Here is an 18,266-nt window from a genome sequence, read left to right on the forward strand (position 1 = left end):
ACTAGAGAAAGCCCATGCTCGGCAACAAAGACCCAACGCAGCCAAAAACAAATAAATAAAATTAATTAATTAAAAAATATATATACAGTAAGGCCTAACACTCCCCTGCTTCAATCAGAAGGGCCCTAACAGGTGGCAGTGGCCTAAGCCAGGCTGGTTGGGTCTCTGCTGGAGAGACCTGGGGCTTCCATGTCACCCGTGGAGCTGCTGCCTTGGACACTTGGATTGTACAAACCTGAACGACACGTGTCCTGCTAAGAAAAATGTTCTCCACCTCTGCAAGCCGCCACACTCCCCCAGCACAGCCACAGCAGGGCGCCACCAAGAGCCCAAAGCAGCCCTGGCCCCGGAGGGGTGGATGCAGAAGAAACAACAGTCTCTTTCCCAAGCAAGGAGCCAGAAGTCTGAGGTTCCAATGGGCACTAAAACGTCAAAGCCCTTGGCCTATTTTCAGGACCCATGAGGCTGGAGCCTCTTAGGTTAAACACAGGGGCAGCCAATCTCTTCCCTTAGAATCCTCGGGCCTCAGAGACAGCCTTCGGTTTAAGAGCAGCTCAGGACCCCTAGCTTACAGTGAGTGCTCTGATCACTTCTACCCTGGAACTTTGTACTCAGAGAAGATGGACCTTCCTGCTCCATTTGGCCTGTACGCCTACATAGCATTTGAGGACTTGTGGGTGTGTAATCTGCGTACGTGTAACCCCAGTGGTGTGTTCGTGCACACACCTGTGTTTATGAAGCCTTGTGCATCTACTCCCCTGAGAGCCTAGAAAGTGTGTGCACCTTTGGGTGGGCGTGCGCTTCACCAGAAGGCCCGTAGGTATACCTCCACCCTCCTCCCACCTTCCTCCCCGGCGGGGGCAAGGCAGCCACAGCAGCAGCAGCACGCAAGCTGTTCTGTCCCAGGAACAGACTGCTGCTGGATCTGTTTGCTCCTCTGTCCAACGCCCACGGGATGAGTCCCTTTCCTGACTCAGGTCTCAAGTCTCCAGACGCCTCTGTCATAAGACCATCAGCATTTACTTAGCACAGCACCTTCCCAGACTGGGAAGCACTACCTTCCTAAAGGCAAAAGCTGCTAGCTTCTGGTCCCCTGGCCCTTCTTCCTGCTTTTCAGGGCTCCCAGATCTGAATCCCACTGAGTACACCCTTAGGGAACAGGCTTTCATTTCAGGCTTTGTATAAGAACATAATAGTCACAGGAATTTATTAAGCTTTAGTAACTTTTCTTTTTAAATACCCGCAGAAGGGTGCTCTCCCCCCTCCAGGGGGTGAGGTGTAAGCGAGCCTCCCAGAATCCTGCTCCTCACACATCTGCTGTAAGCACGCTCAGCCCTGTCCTGACTGGCCTCGGCCTACCATCCCTGTGTGGGCAAGTAAGGGAAGGGTGAGACTCTGGGAGGTCCATGTGTCTGCCGCACACACGCTGGGATATCTATTTCTAGGGTGAAGGCCTGTACCAAGCCATTTATAGCCTTGGAACCAAGAGCTGGCCAGGAGGGCAGGAACGGAGAGCCAGGTCTGTTCTGATCTGAGCTTCATCAATAAAGAAGAGGTGCCCCTGTGAGTTCTTAATTCCAAGGGTTTCTATCTGCAGCTGTAGAGTGTAAAAGAAAAAAAGTCCTTCCTGGCTAACTTATGCAGCCACCTGAATATCCAATAAATTAAGAATGAATGGGGGGTAAAATCAGGCTATCCACTGGTTAAAACATTATGCAAACCTTAGAAATATTTACTTTAATTTTTACTATGAGCATATATTACTTTTAAAAATTTAATGATGTAACAAAATGGAAAAGAGCTAATGATTTAACAGTAAGTGAAAAAAGTAGGCCATAAAGGTGTTTAATTACAACTACAAAACACAAAGACCAGTGCCAACCTCTACAGAATGAAGGAACTCAACCAGAATGCTCTTGATAGTCATTCACCTCCATTTCCCTGAACTCCCAGCATAGTTAAGCATGCAACAGCTATCTGTCGTTCTTGAATAAGTATTGGGATTAGAGATGAACTCACGTGTTTTCCAAATTTGCTATATAAAAGATTATGTAACTTTTATAATGAAAAAACATGAAAGTATATAAAAATAAGACTGATTTCAGGGAATTCCTTGGTGGTCCAGTGACTGGGACCTGGCGCTTTCACTGCCTTGGGCCTGGGTTTGATCCCTGGTCGGGGACCTAGGATCCTGCAGGCTTCGCGCAGCGGCCAAAAAAAAAAAGACTGATTTCAACAATTCAACAACCCACAAACAATTTAGACGGGGGAAGGGGCTTTAACACTGTTCACATCAAATGTCAGATCTATAATAAATTATGGTTATAAACAGGAAAACCAAGACACTTAGAAGAGTGGAATCTGAAGTTACTGGAAAAAAAACATAAACTCTTGCACGTGGAATGACAGGCTTATCTTTAACACTTCAACGTTTTCGACGACTCTCAAATTTGTAAATAGCTGGGGAGTTGACTGTTTCTTTCTTCACCTTCACCTTCTGAGTTTTATCCTACAAAAGAGTAAAAAGTTACCAGTAAATAGTAGGAGAGGTCTGTGTAAAACAGCAAGTTTAATAAACTACCTATTAGAAAGCCTCTAATTCAGCCCGTCTCAATGTTCAAGAGAGACAAAGCCCTTTGTCCTAAGGCATCCCCGACGCGATGAGTCAAGTTCTCCCCTGGGCATCTATAATGAGGCTGGCTGTGCAGAAGTTCTTGTGAAAATTGAGAAGAAAGGTACTTAAATCATTATCTTGTAGGGCTTCTTCTCTCACGGAACCCCAGTTGAGAAAGGCAGACCAAAATGATCTGCAAAGCTGAAAATCTTGACATTTAGAGGAATGATAATATGAAAGGGGCATCTTATATTCCTTAGCTCTGCTATTTAACTACACAATGTTGTCTATTTTTAAACACCAGTGAGTGACACGCACTGTTTTATTAACCTGTTTAAATGTTACAGATAGCTGCTCATAAGCTATAAAGTTCATATGCCACCCGATCCTACCCTTTGCTGTTCCAAAGCACTGACTAATAAGCAAGCCCCTTATTACCTTCTTAATCAAGGAACATTTCAACACTGTCAGAGTAACAGACACTGGCTCAAACCACTGCCCCTGAGGAGCAGACATTTTCACTGGGGTTGGTTTACACACAGCTGAAATCCAGTCTCAGTTTAGAACTTTACAAGGAAAAAAATAAAATAAAATAAAATGAAGGCCTAAGGCTCTCTCTTCTCACCAGAAGATCTTTGCGAGTCTGAATTTTCTGTGCAATAACAAACAATTTCTTCTCGCGCTCAATCCGCTGTGTCAGGCAGTTATACTGCTTTTGCCTCTCTTTCGCTATTTGCTGCAGAAAAAACACACACATTTTCAGTAAAACAATTAACAGGGTAAAAATGAGTAAGAAACTGTTTCTTAATCCACTTGGGCCCAAACGCATAAATGGTTTCATCAATTCCCTCCTTACCCCAGAATCAACGTGACAAGAGACTCTGAAGTTGGCCATTTTAGGAACACCACATTCCAGAGCTCCATGGAAACTTGGAGCCTTGCCCGTGGACACAAGGCTCACCTGGAGCAGAATCAGGACTGCGCCTCGAGTCTCACAGATCCCAGGAATCTTTCCACTACTACACTGAGCTGTCTGAGCGTCCTGGTTACCTAACGTGCAGGAATGAACCAGTGCTGGAAACCCTACACAATGAGTAGAGAAGCAGAGAAGGGCCACCGGGCAGTGTGGTGGTGTCAGAACCGCGGAACTCAGAGAGCAGAAGGACTCTGTCAGTGAAAGCTGACCTGAAAATTCTCACTGCTGATGACCCCTCGAAGACCAATGGTCCTTCAATGTGGGGGGATCACAGACCTCTGAGAAACTGATGAAAGCTTTGGATTCTTTCTTGACATAAATGTATATATGTATTCGTACAAATTCATACAAATGTATATACCCAGTCACACAAAATTTCAAGGTGGGAAGAAGGTGTTCATAGACTTCCTAAAGCCCATTCATGGATTGCTCACCCCCTCCAAGTTACAGACTAAAAATTCCCTTGCAAGCCACCCACCAGCAGTCTCTTAATAAAAATAATTTTGCTTTAAACAAGACAGTCAAAAGAAACAACACCACTAGACAAAAAGGGCAATCCAAACCTTCCCAACTTCTCAAAAGGTAAGATGGTGAACTATTCTACACAGGACTTTGGAACACCAATCTCTTTAGGGACTACTGCAATACTTGAGAAGTGTCGGCGACACAGCTAATTGAAAATACAACTACGTGACAAAGAGGGTTATCACTAGAACACCAGTCAGCCGGCTCCTCGGCTGGAAGTGTTATCTACACAGAGGGGAATATTACTGGGCCTTGGATTTAAACAATTCACCAATGCTAGCATAGTCTCACAGCAGTGGTTTCAGACAGCTTTTGTTTTCACTTTATTGCACAGACTGTTGATTTATGGGATTACCCAATATAATCAAACTAATTAGGGGTATTTATATTACTAAAGCAAGTTTAGCTGCCTCTGAGCTAGAGAAGCTGCTGTGAAATTAAACAAAGCTGATGCAGTGTAAATGATTCAAATCCAAACAGAACAGCTGTCTGCTTGAAACACACTGACAGCAGTTTTTTAAATGAATCAGTCAGAAGTGAGAGTTCAACTCCAGAAGACTTGGAGAAAAAGCGTGTCTTCTCACAAACCCAGTTACAGTGATGGAAAGCACCGTAAGGACAAGTCAATACAAAAGTTGGGGTACAAATGCAGAACATGAAAGACCTTTTGATATGCATATTCACTGTTAAAGGTTTAATATCAAAGTATACCAAATCCCTTCATCTTCAGTGTCCCCTCCTTTCTCTGCCTTTTAAAAGTGTTGGCACCTGTTACAAGCATTGAAAGCACAAAGCCCAGGGTCAGAGGTAGGATTCAAATGCAGACCTAGGGAATTCCCTGGTGGTCCAATGGTTAGGACTCGGTGCTTTGCCGGGGCCCGGATTCAATCCGTGGTCAGGAAACTAAGATCCCGCAAGCCTCGCAGCATGGCCAAAAAAAAACCACAAAAAAACCCCAAAACAAATGCAGACCTAAAGGCCAGAAAGTAAGCTCCTGACCACTATGTTACATGTCCTCTAATCTTAGAAACTAAGGAACCCTTCTCCACTTCCGTTCCCATCACCAAATCCTCCTTCCACTTCTCTAAGAGAACTTAGTAAGTTTTCCAAAAATAATCATCTTAAATGCAGTAGGGAGAAAAAAAAAAGAACCTAGATTCCCATAAACTCAGACCTGAAGAAAAATGGAGAAAATTACCTTAAGTCGAGTCTGATTGTTAACTCCTTTCACTTTCTCCTTCTGCAAGGTCTCTATCGTAGGTCTGTTAAAGACTCTGTCGACTAGTTCTGGAGCTGTTCGCAGGTGAGTTGCAATATCAAACTGTTCGACTAAAAGTCAAGACAATCCTTAAGGCGCTGTCTCTGACACCAAACAACACAGACCAATATGCTAGACTGTCCCAGAAACTTTCAAACATTTCATACCTTCCTTTTTGGTGTCAAAAAAAAACACATGCTTCTTCTGTTGCTTCCCCTGGAAATCCAGCAGATGGAGCTCTGATTTTAGTCTTTCAATTTTCTAGGATACAGAATATGGTCTCATTTTATATTGGGTTCTTCTAGGGTATCAGAAATGAATTTGCACAAGTTTAGACCATTCCACATCATTATCACCAGCCAGCAAAGAATCTGCTTCATTCTTTTAAAAGAAAGGACCACTAACATTTATCAAGCACCAACCACATGTCAGGTAGGGGGCTAGCTAGGCACTACACAAAACTCATTTAATCCTTACAACAATCCTGAGATAGAAATGTGGAAACAGCCCCAGGGAAGTTAATTTGCCCATAATCATGGGGTTAATGAATGGCAGAGCCAGAGTTTAAACCTAAGTCTGTCTCAAACTTGACCTCTTTCCACTCCACCATGCTGACTATACTTTTAAACCACTATCATAATTAAGTGTACTTTAAGATTGGAAATGCCAGAAGAAATCAACTTACAACTCGAGATCAATGGATTTCTATTTCTCTTCTTAACCAACAAAAACATATCAGAATAAAGAGTTTTAGTTGTTACCTTAGCTTCTGCAACCCTTTTCATTTCTACATATTTGACATCCTGAGTTCTCATTAGTTTCAGCTGTTCTGGAGTTACTTCTTCCTTAGTCTCCTTAATAACATGAACTCCATCCTAAAATCCAAATTTAAAAGATACGTTTCCTATTAGATTAAAATCATAAATAAGTTGTTGGCATAGTTCGTGGCTGGAACAAAGACAACCAAAGGCAACATACAACAGCAACACAATGCACCAGGCCCCCAAGACACACATTCAATTCAGCACCTCCAATCACCCTCTCAGAATAGCTCCAGGCATCAGACAACTGCAAACGCATGCTGCTCTTGAAGGGGCAGCTTTGCCTTTTGCATAATGACCAGGAGCACCTGACCAACTGGAGAAGAGCTAAATAAAAGCCCAGGGTCCTAGCTATCCATCTCCTCCCTCATCCTTATTTTCCTTGTTGAGTTGGAGCTCAAAACACCAACTGAGGGACTGCCCTGGCAGTCCAGTGGTTAAGACTCTGTGCTTCCACTGCAGGGGGCATCGGTTCAATCCCTGGTTAGGGTACTAAGATCCCACATGCCATACGGCATTGCAGGGGAAAAAAAAAAACCAACTGATCCATTAGGCACCCACCTGGAGTTTAACCCGAGTCATTTTATAGTAGAATTCATCTGGATTTTTTTCAAGAGCCTTCTTCCGGAGAGCTCTAAGGTATTTTTGCTTTTTCCGGTAGTCACTGAAAAGCAGGTTAAACAACGTTCATGGCAAAAAAGAAAAAAAAAAACCACAACAAGCAAACTTTATAAGCATCTAATGATACATAAAAAATGAAACTCAAAAAAGCCAAAGGAGTGACTACATTCGACCCACACTCCAATGTCACACTCCAGTGTCAGACGTTGAGCTCATCTCTTTGTGGGTCCTCTCCTATCCCTGTTCTACCTGGAATTAACAGTCCCCATTTCACATAAGTTTTACTGCCATCTACATCATTACAGGGAGAGACCCAACAAAGCACAGATTACAACTCCTCAGACGGGGTTCTGATGCAAGCTTGGGCACCGAGTGATCAAATAAGATTCAGAAACTACACGTTGTAGTATAGCATAGTGACTAGAATCGTGGACTCTGGAGCCAGACTGTCTGGGTTCAAACCTTGGCTCCACCACTTCTGGCTGAGTAATCTTGGATAAATTAGTTAACCATCTGTATCCCAACTTAATCTGTGAAATGGGTGTGATAATAATAGTATCCCCAAAGACTGCTGGAATAAATGCATGTAAAAATGGTAACTCTCTTAGAACACTGCCTGGCCTAATGACAGCACTCAGTTATTATTATTTGCCTGAAAAATTCTGGAACCCAGAGCAATCCACTTAATCCATCACCAGCTCCTCCGGGGGCATAAAAAGGACCTCAGCTGACATGCATGGCTAACAAATAATTATAAAATGTTTTGTAAATAAAGTGCTAAGGAAGAAGAATAGGGATGATTGTTTTATAAAATGTTTTTGAAGTTCATTATCACCCACACTCAGTCCCATGAATCCATCTTTCACATGTCTTCATTCCACACCACACATGGTGATGTAAGAGACTCCAACAACTGGAATGTTAGATTCTATCTTGAACTTCAAGAAAAGGGAGAGAAAAAAGATTCAGCTTTTAGCTCAAACACCAAGGCAGAAGCAAACCAAAGCCACTCTGAGAAAATGATCTGGAGCAACATAATAAAAAGAATTCTCAATGCAACTACAGTTAAATAAATAACGCTCTGCCTAAACAAAGAGAGAAGTTTAGGGTCGCAGAAAAGTATCTGACAGGCTGCCAGAGCTTTGGCCATTTTATCAATGGCAGGAAATATCCCCTGCTGGACACTCAGGCAATTCAGCTGTAGTACAGGGAGGCTGTAAGCTTTTCTGGCAGCACGGCTCCCAGAAAGACTGTACTCACTCTGCACGAAGTTTGTAGTCTTTCTTTTTCTCCAGCAGGCCCAGATGTTTTCGAAAGCTGGGCTAGAAGACAAAAGGGGAAAAAAAGTGCTTAGTTTCCTCAGCAAACACATACCCGAATCAACAGGACACCTGACAGGAACAAGAATCTCTGGAGCGTTCAGTAAATCCATGTCCTGGCAGCCAATGTGCTATCCTGTTCCCTCCCCTCCCCCAAATGGGCACTGCCCAAGGATGAGAGGCCAATGCAGGCGCCAGAGAGGTCACAAGTGCTGCCGTAGTAGGCTTCTTGGCCTATTAAGGACAGAGAAAGGCAACAATGACTCGGCACTAAGAAAGCAGTTGCCAGTTGTACTAAAATTACTACAGACTTAATCCAAGGGTTTATAAAATACTATGAAGGGAAAACATAGTAACAGGGAAGCAACTGTGGTTAAGAGAGCTAAATTTAGAGTCTGAAGAACTGGGTTCAAATCCAAGCTTTACCTCTTAACAGTCTGTGACTCTGGGCACTTCACTTAACATCTCTGAGCTCCTGTTTCCTAGCTATAAAATAAGAACAATAAGATCTACTTCTCACGACTATCCTGAGGATTTAATGAGCCTCTGTAAGTGGTAGCTGCCAGCACACAGCCTGGCACATAGCTGGTGTCCAGCAAATGTGTACTGTTATTATTCTAATTTCGGTACTAAGCATGAGAAAAAACCAAGTATGACAGAAAATACTTTCTCTGATACAGAACTTGGATAGCATGAAGGTACAAGGATTAAATCTTGGTATTATCTTTCTACAAGCTATCACTACTTGAGCACTTAACCTACGGCAAGGTCAGTGCTAGATGCTTTTGCCTACATCATCATAATAGGCCACATTTATTAAGAATTACCATTACATTTTAGGAAAATGTGAAAATATAAAATTAAAAGAAAGAAAAGAAAATCACTATAAAGAATTTGTATGGGGACTTCCTGGTGGTGCAGCGGTTAAGAATCTGCCTGCTGGGCTTCCCTGGTGGCGCAGTGGTTGAGAGTCCGCCTGCCGATGCAAGGGACACGGGTTCGTGTCCTGGTCTGGGAAGATCCCACATGCTGCGGAGCGGCTGGGCCCGTGAGCCATGGCCACTGAGCCTGCGCGTCTGGAGCCTGTGCTCCGCAACGGGAGAAGCCGCAACAGTGAGAGGCCCACGTACCGCAAAAAAAAAAAAAGAATCCGCCTGCCAATGCAGGGGACACAGGTTCGATCCCTAGTCCGGGAAGATCCCACGTGCCGCAGAGCAACTAAGCCCATGCGCCACAACTACTGAGCCTGTGCTCTAGAGCCCGCGAGCCACGACTACTGAGCCCTTGTGACTAGAGCCCGTGCTCCGCAACAAGAGAATCCACCACAATGAGAAGCCCCCGCATCGCAACGAAGAGTAGCCCTCACTCACTGCAACTAGAGATAGCCTGCGCCCAGCAATGAAGACTCTACACTTCCAAAATTTTTTTAAAATTAAAAGAATTTGTATGTACTTTTACTTTGCTTTGTAAAATCTAGGAGTTTTGACATTCCCAGAAGGTAAAAAAAAATTCCTGTTCTCTTGTTAGGATGAGTATGTAACATGAGTAAATAAAATTTTTATCAAGGTGAAAAAAAAAAAAGAAATACTGTTACAAAGCAATCTGCTATGCTCCTTACACACAATGTCATTTATCCCCAAACAATCATGGAAAGTGGATAAAGCAGGCACTACTGTTACCCCAATTTTCCAAAAAGGGAATGAGGTTTAGAGAACAACTTGCCCAAGAACATAGACAGAACTAGTAAGTGGCAAAGCTAGAACGAGACCTATTCTATCTGGGGCCACAGTCTGATCTTCCCCACCCTCCTACACTGCATCCTCTTCCACTTTGAATATTCTCGATGTTTGAGGCAGTACATAAACTTCTCTACTGTTTAAACTTGTATAATAACTTGAGTGGAATTTTTTAAATTTATTTCTTTATTTACTTGTTGGATGCATTGGGTCTTCGTCGCTACACGCAGACTTTCTCTAGCTGCGGCGAGCAGGGGCTACTCTTCGTTGTGGCGCATGGGCTTCTCATTGCAGTGGCTTCTCTTGTTGTGGAGCATGGGCTCTAGGTGCGTGGGCTTCAGTAGTTGTGGCACGCAGGCTCAGTAGTTGTGGCTCATGGGCTCTAGAGTGCAGGCTTCAGTAGTTGTGGCACACGGGCTTAGTTACTCCATGGCATGTGGGATCTTCCTGAACCAGGGCTCGAACCCATGTCCCCTGCCTTGGCAGGCGGATTCTTAACCACTGCACCACCAGGGAAGTCCTTGGGTGGGATTTTTAACAGTCTCCTCTCTCATCCTCTACCTTGAAGTGATGCAAGAAATAACTCAATATTTAAAATAATACCCAAGCCCTCTCTTGATCATTATTATTTTAATTATAGCAGACAAAGAGAAGTTGACAGAGAATAGAGAAAGAAAACTCAAGGGTCAAAAGAGCAACAAAGTGGGCTTCCCTGGCTCTCGTCAATGTGTTTACCAACCTTTCCAGCATGGCCTCCTCCTCACCTCTCCCACAAAGACCCTCTATTCCCACTCAGACATGGCCATGTCATGCTCTTTGCCTCTGTCTTGTCTACGAATCCAAATCAACTACCCACAACTGTGCCTTTGGACACACTATTCAACCTCTTTAAGCATCAGGTTCCTCATTTGTATTGATACAAATGAGGCTAACATCTGCCTCACAGGAATGCTGTAGGATTATACAAGATAATCCTTGTACAGCATGTTGGGCTGTACCTAGCATACAGTCAGTGCTCAAAAAGTGACAGTTATGGGACTTGCCTCGTGGCACAGTGGTTAAGAATCCACCTGCCAATGCAAGGGACGTGGGTTTGAGCCCTGGTCCGGGAAGATCCCACGTGCCGCGGAGCAACTAAGCCCGTGTGCCACAACTACTGAGCCTGCGCTCTAGAGCCAGCGAGCCACAACTACTGAAGCCTGTGCGCCTAGAGCCTGTGCTCCGAAACAAGAGACACCACCATAAAGAGAAGCCCGCGCGACACAATGAAGAGTCGCCCCCGCTCACCGCAACTAGACAAAGCCCACACTCAGCAACGAAGACCCAACACAGCCAAAAATAAATAAATAAAATAAATTTTTTTTTTAAGTTGACAGTTATTATCATCGCCTTCCAAGTCCAACAAGTTTCACTGTGATGCTTCTCTCATCATCTCTCCTCTTCCCACTCATGTTCCTTATTGAGCATTTTTGTTTGTTTTTTAATTTGGGGTTTTTTTCCCCCTTTCTTTTTTTTTCCCCCCCTCATTGGGCATTTTTTTATGCATCTCTTATAAAGTTGCTTCTTTATTCAACTTTTAGTAGCCTCTGGATTCAAAACACTTGGTCTGATCCCTGGCTTTGCTGATTGCCACCTACAGCTGTATGTCTTTGGGCAAATTACTTAACCTATCTGAGCCTCAGCTTCCCCATCTGCAAATGTAAGAAAATAATAGTACCTACTTCCACACACTCTTGAGAGATAAATGAGATAATAAGGGTAAAGCATTTTGCACTTTGTCTGGCTCTGGCACACAGCAAGCACTTCTAGCTGTTATTATTTTTAGATAGATCCACACAGGGCTCCAAACAAGGTGGCAAATTATCGATACACGACTCCCAGCACACCACTAAGCATACAGCAAGTGCACAATAAATGTCTGATAAATGCTATTAAGCAGGAAGACTGAACTGTGGTTGGGAGGCCTTAGTTCCATCCCATCCATCAGTGACACAGCTTTAGACACATCATTCTCTTTGTCTTCCCCATCTGTAAAATGAAATTGCACCAGACATCCCTAAGGGCCTTTCTGGATCAGATATTGTGTGATTCCTGAGAACAGAATAATAAATTGATTCTGCATATATTAAATGAATTTCCACTCAATCTCTCCACACAGACACACCCTCCACAGAAGTCCTGCAATTGTTTATTCGGTCTGAATTTGCTGTTTGTGACTGGGCAAGTCAATTCTGTTCTTTGGACCTCAGTTTCCTCATCTGTATAATGGGGTTGGAAAACACCAACATTACATGGTGAGACATAAACAAAAAGCCTACGTGGAAGATCTCCATGGATCTCAAAGCCCAGGCATGATGATGATAGCACATTAATTAACTCCAATCTCTTCGGGATCAGCCCGCATACACAGCGGACAGGGCTGAGTATCTTTAGATGTGGATTCCAGTTCCAGCGGGGACACTTATTGCCTGTGTGAACTTTGACCTCAACTTCTCCAGAGAAGATCAAGCACTTCACACACAGTATCTCATTTAACTACTTCAATGAAACCTTGCAAGATAGCTTTGATTATCTCCCAGGAATAGGGACAGCTGTGCTCTCCTAGCTAGAACGACCACCCACTCCTCCCCGAACCGCGAGGGTCCGCCCCAGCCACGCCTGCGTCGTCAGCATATATTTGCATGTATTTACAAGCAACATGTCCGCACAGAAAAGGCCAGGACCCGCAGCTGGGTTGGTGGGGGGTAGGGCCGGGGCGAGAACAGCACATGGGGCCACCGGCCAGCGTTCGTGGGGCCCGTGCGGTCCTACCTGGCTTCGCTCTCTGTGTTCCCGCTGCCGCGACTTAGCCGCTTTCCGAAAAGCCGCCGCCATGTCTGCTCAGTCCTGGAAAAGCTCAACAGACAACGCCGGGTCCGCACCGCCTCGTCCACTGACCCTACCGGATATAGGCCAAGCTGCCAGAGGTTTAGAACCGCCCCCTTCCTTTCTGCAGCCTATCCAGCGCCTGCTTTTCCGGAAATACGTCATCTAGCAAAAGGCGTCCATCCCAGGCTCCTTCTGGGAAGTGTAGTTCTCTAGGTCTAGCCTCGTGACTCTACAACAGCCAGTTCTTATTCGCCAGAGCCTGTCCACGTGTACGGTGAGTTCGCCTTCGTGATCCGCTCCGTTGGCACCTGGGAGCATCGTGGCTGGCACTGTCCTTGGGGTGAGCTGGGCCTGGAGTGTGCGCATGTGCAGTCGACTACAGCTCTGCTCCGTTTGCCGTGTTTATGCGGTGTATTTGTATACATTGCTAGGTATAAGATAGGTAACTACTTTAGAACTGACTGTATAGCACAGGAAACTCTACTCAATGCTCTGTGGTGACCTAAATGGGAAGGAAATTCAAAAAAGAAGGGATATATGTATATGTATAGCTAAGTCACCTTGCTGTATAGCAGAAACTAACACAATATTGTAAAGCAACTGTACTCCAATTTAAAATAATAATAATTTTTTTAACATCTTTATTGGAGTATAATTGCTTTACAATGGTGTGTTAGTTTCTGCTTTATAACAAAGTGAATCAGTTATACATATACATATGTTCCCATATCTCTTCCCTCTTGCGTCTCCCTCCCTCCCACCCTTCCTATCCCACCCCTCCAGGCGGTCACAAAGCACCGAGCCGATATCCCTGTGCCATGCAAAAGCTAGGGGCCCTGTGAATTTTCTGGTGTACCGGAAAGAGCACTCTATAGAGAGACAAGCATCCTTAAAACCATGTCTGGCTCTGCCATGGACTGGCTGTGTGACTTTTGACAGGTCGCTTTGATACCGACCAGTGTTCCTGGCTTTCCCCAATCAATAGAAATTGACTAGAGGCCAGGTAAGAAATTCAGGCAAGGCTTTATTGGGGCCCCTGCAGGTGGAGGAGGGAGCAAAAACAGGTAACAGTTTCCTTGCTTGCTCCCGGAACTGTGGGCGTGGCAAGCTCTTTCTTTATATGGGGTGAGGGTTGGGGTGTGTCCAGGGGTCAGGCCAGAGGGGTGGCTTAGGTGTGTTCTGCCCACGCCTTTGTGGTGTTGAGTGCAGGGGGCATGCGCAGTAAGTACCCTGCTTTTGCTTCCAACACCCGTTGTTTTGCTCCTGACTCTTCAGAAGTGGCAGTTGGGATTTTTTTGGTCTTTTTGTATCTTTTGGTCCAGAATTTGCCCCAATCGCACATGCACGCAGTTACTTGGCTTTAATGAGCATCATTTCTCTCATCCATAAAACAAGGATAATAACAGCATGCACTGCTCTCCTCATAGGGCCGTCAAGGGGCTCATAGTTGAACAGAGGAGTTATATCATGGCATTAGTTGTAAAGTTCTAAGTCCCTCACACCCTCAAGGTGTAGCTGATAGAATGAGTGTCAGAGGCAGTACAATGTAATGATTAGGACCATAAACCATGGAGGTGTGTTTGATCCTAACTGTTACCAGCCAAGACAAAGTTAGCTTCACAGAACCTTAGTCTTCCATGTGTAAAATGGAGGTAATAATACTATACCTACAGGATTGTTGTGAGGATTAAATGAAATAATATGTTTAAAGTCCTTAATACTGTGTTCACACATCTGCAAGTTCACTATCAATTAGAGCTATTATTGTTATTATTAGTATTACTAAACCTACCTGTAAGGATTGAGAAAGGGTTGAGCACAGCAGAACATTCCAGAGGCATTTGGCTTTTTTTCCACCACGTGAAGCTAAACTTCGGCAAGTTCTGTAACTGCACCCATTTCTCATGACAGTGCTCATCTCTCCAGCTGAAGACCTCTGGAGAAATCCTCTCCTCAGTCCCTAGAGGTGTGAGTCCAGTAGGCCAGTGGGCGTGTAAAAGCTGAAAGTAGCTGAGATCTGCTATGTGAAAAGTTTTTTCCTGCCCCTGAGTCTGAGCCTTGCCCAACTAAGGCCACATGCATTAGCAAAATTCCGTCTTATTTGTTACTTAACCATTGAAAGACAAGGCCCTTCATGATCTGGCCCATGCCCACATTTCCAGCCTCATCTCAATTAAGAAGCCCAGCCATCAGACTAGGTGGCAGCCCTAGTAGCTCCTGCCACTTCCCCTGAAGAAGGCATTGAGTGGCAGGGATACCCAGGAGAAGGCAGCTCTGCACATTGGAAGTGGGGGTGGGCCTTCAAGTCAGCCCCAGATTTGAATTGCACATCCACCACCTATCAGCTTGTGATTTAGGGCCACCTTGTCAAACTCTCTGAGCCCCGGGTACTACTCTGTAAAATAGTGATAGTAATAATAACCATCTCACGTGGCTTTTGTAAGAAATGAAGTAATGACTGCCACTTGGCATGGTGCCCTGCGTGTAGTTGACATTTAAGCACAGATTAGTCCTCCCTCTACTCTTCCTCCCCCACGCTCTGTAGCAGTCACTCATTTTACCCTCTGCACCCACAGACCCATTGCCAGGCTTGGGGTCACTAGGCAAGTGTTTCTGGGCAATCTGAAAGCGGGTATCTGCTCAGCTAGGAGGCCTGCACGGGCTGTAGGCAGCCCAATGGGTAAGAGTGAGCAATACACCAGAGAAAGAAGGGAGTTTTCTCACTGGGGGGAGGAGAGCTTGTGGTTACAAGCATCAGAGAGTGATTCAGCACCCAGAGGAAACCATGAGAGTCTTGCCACTCATCAGTCACCCAGGGCCTCCTTTTGTAAACCCTTCCAAGGTGAGAGAACAGCTCGGAGACCCTGAACAAGATAAGGAAGCGGAGTGGAGGGGGGGCCTCCAGGGTGAGGGAAGGGACAACCAGATCCCACTCACCCAACGCCAGTCAGCCAGCACTCAGGCTCTGCTTCCAGCCCCGGTCAGACACACCTGTTCCCTGAGAGAGGGGGGAGGACTGATGGGAAACAGGAACAGGGAGTCCATGAGGCTGATCCCTAGACCTGCCTGGGGCACGTCCACGTGGGTCAACGGAAATTAGAGCACGCGGGGAAATGCAAGCCTACTGGGGAGCTGGAAATGCGGAGGGGAAAGGATACAGCCCCTGCCCTACACCAGTCTCCCTCTCTCAGGCTGGGCCAAGTCAAAAGTCTCCTAACTTTTCTGGGCCTCCAGACTCCAAGTCCAAGAAGCAGAATCTTAACACTTGACCAGGAAAGAGAGTGTTGGAGTGGAGGGAGTGTCCCACATGTTGAATACCTACTGTGTGCTTTCATCCAATCCTCGCAAGAATGCTGTGACACAGGGAGTCCCCCACTCTGAACAGATGACAGACTGAGGCTTCAAGAGGTTAAATGACTACAGAGGCGATAGAGCCTAATGATTAAGCTCTTTTTTTGGCATAAGGTGCTTTGACATTTGACTGTCTGGATTTGAATCCAGGCTTTTCTATTGTTAGCTGTGTCACCCTTGGCAGGTTACTTACTCTCTCTGTGCCTCCATGTTCTCATCCTTAAATCACGGATAAAAATACATATTTCACAAAGTTGTTGGAAATCAAGTGCATTAATATATGTAAAGTGCTTAGGCAGGGACTGGTGCAAAGTAAGAACTCAGGAAATATTGGCTCTGATTCAGGCAGCTCATCGGAGATTCAAGCCGTGAGTAAAACCAGAGACCCCAAATCACTTTGCTGTACAGCAGAATTAACACAACATTGTAAATCAACTGTACTTCAGTTAAAAAAAAAAAAGACCCCCCCCAACCCTACCTTTGATCCAGCACCTTCCTTACTCACTCATAACTCCTCCCTTTCTGAAGGATGCTCACCTTTGCCCTCCCCTCACCCCAGAGCAAACCCCTTCTTGCCATCTCCTCCAGCCAGGCAGTCTTCCCTGCACTCCCCTGGGCTAGGAGTCTCCTACGCCTGCAAGGCAAATTCCAGAGCAAGGCCCACCCATGGGCTGGCTGTGCCCTCCCTGGGCTCCAGATAGCATGTGCCTGTGGTCCAATCTGGGGTGTGGGAGTCCAAATGGAAGCAGTGTCCATCATTCATTCATTCATCAGATATTTATTACGTGCCAGACATTGGAGTAGGTACTGAGAATGCAGTGGTGAACCAGAAGTCCGCAGTCCCTGCCCTCATGACACTTAACCGTTTAGGCATCAGGAACAACAATAATAAGGAATTAGTTAATTTTGAAAGGAAACCTGACCTCAAGTGTGACTTGGGACCCAGAAAGGTAGGCGTGTGATTCAGAAGTGGGAGAGGAGGGTACTCAGCAGCCCCAGCCTGGGAGGGAATGAGTCTCTGCTCTGAGAGCTTGGCTGGACCCAGCCTGTGGGATGGGAGAGCCTCTGTGGGCACCTGAATCTCTAGACTCTGAGGAGGTTATTTCCAGGGTTGGTTTGCTGTCTCTTGTTTTGCTAACAGCACAGCAGAGCCTCCTCCTCCCTCCCCCACCCTTCCAGATCGAGGCTATTTATTCCTAGTGACAAGCCTGAGGATCCCAGGGGCGGTGGCCTCAAGGACCTGGAGGGGCCTTGTGTCCCTGGCAGACGCCAATCCTCCCGCCCGGGCAGGGCACAGGGAGGAAGCCAGAAGGTTGGAAACTGTAGAGGTCGGGGAGGACTTCCCTCCACCGCCCCTGTAGCGCCCCATCCTTGCACACTCCTCACACCCCTTCCTGAGAAGCTCAAAAATCATGGGGCCAAGGATTAGGGTCTCCCCTAGGCCTCAAAGGTCAAAACTGTTCCTGGGCACTGTGGAGGGAGGGAGGATTTCTCTGTCCCACGATGCAGCTGGAGGTGAGGAGGTGGTTACTTCTGTCTTCACCACTCAGGGTTGTGGAATAATGCCCTTTGAAGGTCAAGGCCCTATAGAAGGGGTCCTTAGACTTCACTCCTTGTTTCCAGAGAACACCTTCCTTCCCACTGACAGGGCCGCGACAGCAGGGTCAAAACCACCCCCTCCAACAGGCTGGAATAAGTCCTCTTTTACAAATTTGGGCAGAGTGTGATCCCTGGGGGTAAACTGCGAGGGGGAGGGGACACGAAAAGGGCATGAGGACCCTCTGGGTCCCCAAATGGACCTTGGTCGGCTGCCTCCTGTATCCCTTGCCTGAGACTGAATACAGCTAGCCGCTGGGGACTGGGGTGGGGGGAGGTAAGGAGAGTGGGGAAAGAGAGGGAGGACAGCAAAAGCTGCAGGGAGGGGACAGGGGCGGGGTCCTGGCCGCCCACGAAGGTTGGTAGAGCCAGGTTAGGCCCGGCGGGCCCAGGGGGCTGGGGCAGGCTCCAGCCCTAAAGGGAGGTGGGGGCGGGGTCTGGCCCCCAGCCTCCAGGACGAGGGCCGGGGGCGGGGTCCGGGCGGGGCGGGCCCCCGCGCTCACTTCCTCGGGGAGGGCTTGGGGCCGCGCTCCCGCTCGCCCACACAGTCCGTGCGCCGCCGGCAGCCTCGCCGGCAGCTA

At 46.3% G+C, this 18,266-nt stretch overlaps 1 protein-coding gene across 1 annotated transcript; it reads right to left on the minus strand.

Moving 5' to 3' along the window:
* Positions 1 to 1,757: 1,757 nt before the first annotated feature.
* Positions 1,758 to 12,805, minus strand: UTP11 (UTP11 small subunit processome component). Its single transcript, XM_082832618.1, has 8 exons — positions 12,682 to 12,805; positions 8,076 to 8,137; positions 6,756 to 6,858; positions 6,135 to 6,248; positions 5,541 to 5,634; positions 5,314 to 5,444; positions 3,240 to 3,350; positions 1,758 to 2,509 (listed from the first exon to the last, which is right to left on the minus strand). Exons 1-8 carry the CDS (start codon positions 12,742 to 12,744, stop codon positions 2,426 to 2,428), a joined length of 762 nt encoding a protein of 253 aa, XP_082688744.1. The 5' UTR covers positions 12,745 to 12,805; the 3' UTR covers positions 1,758 to 2,425.
* Positions 12,806 to 18,266: the final 5,461 nt, after the last annotated feature.

The sequence above is a fragment of the Leucopleurus acutus genome (assembly GCF_964270905.1).
Source record: "Leucopleurus acutus genome assembly, chromosome: 2".
NCBI classification, from domain to species: domain Eukaryota; kingdom Metazoa; phylum Chordata; class Mammalia; order Artiodactyla; family Delphinidae; genus Leucopleurus; species Leucopleurus acutus.

What these genes read in the sequence shown, in the direction of transcription:
- UTP11 (XM_082832618.1), bottom strand. Translation starts at nt 12,744, where the DNA reads ATGGCGGCGGCTTTTCGGAAAGCGGCTAAGTCGCGGCAGCGGGAACAC. An exon ending in GACTACAAACTTCGTGCAGA is followed by an intron (nt 6,859 to 8,075) that starts GTGAGTACAGTC and finishes CCTGCTTTTCAG; the next exon opens with TGACTACCGGAAAAAGCAAA. An exon ending in TTTTGACACCAAAAAGGAAG is followed by an intron (nt 5,445 to 5,540) that starts GTATGAAATGTT and finishes CTTGACTTTTAG; the next exon opens with TCGAACAGTTTGATATTGCA.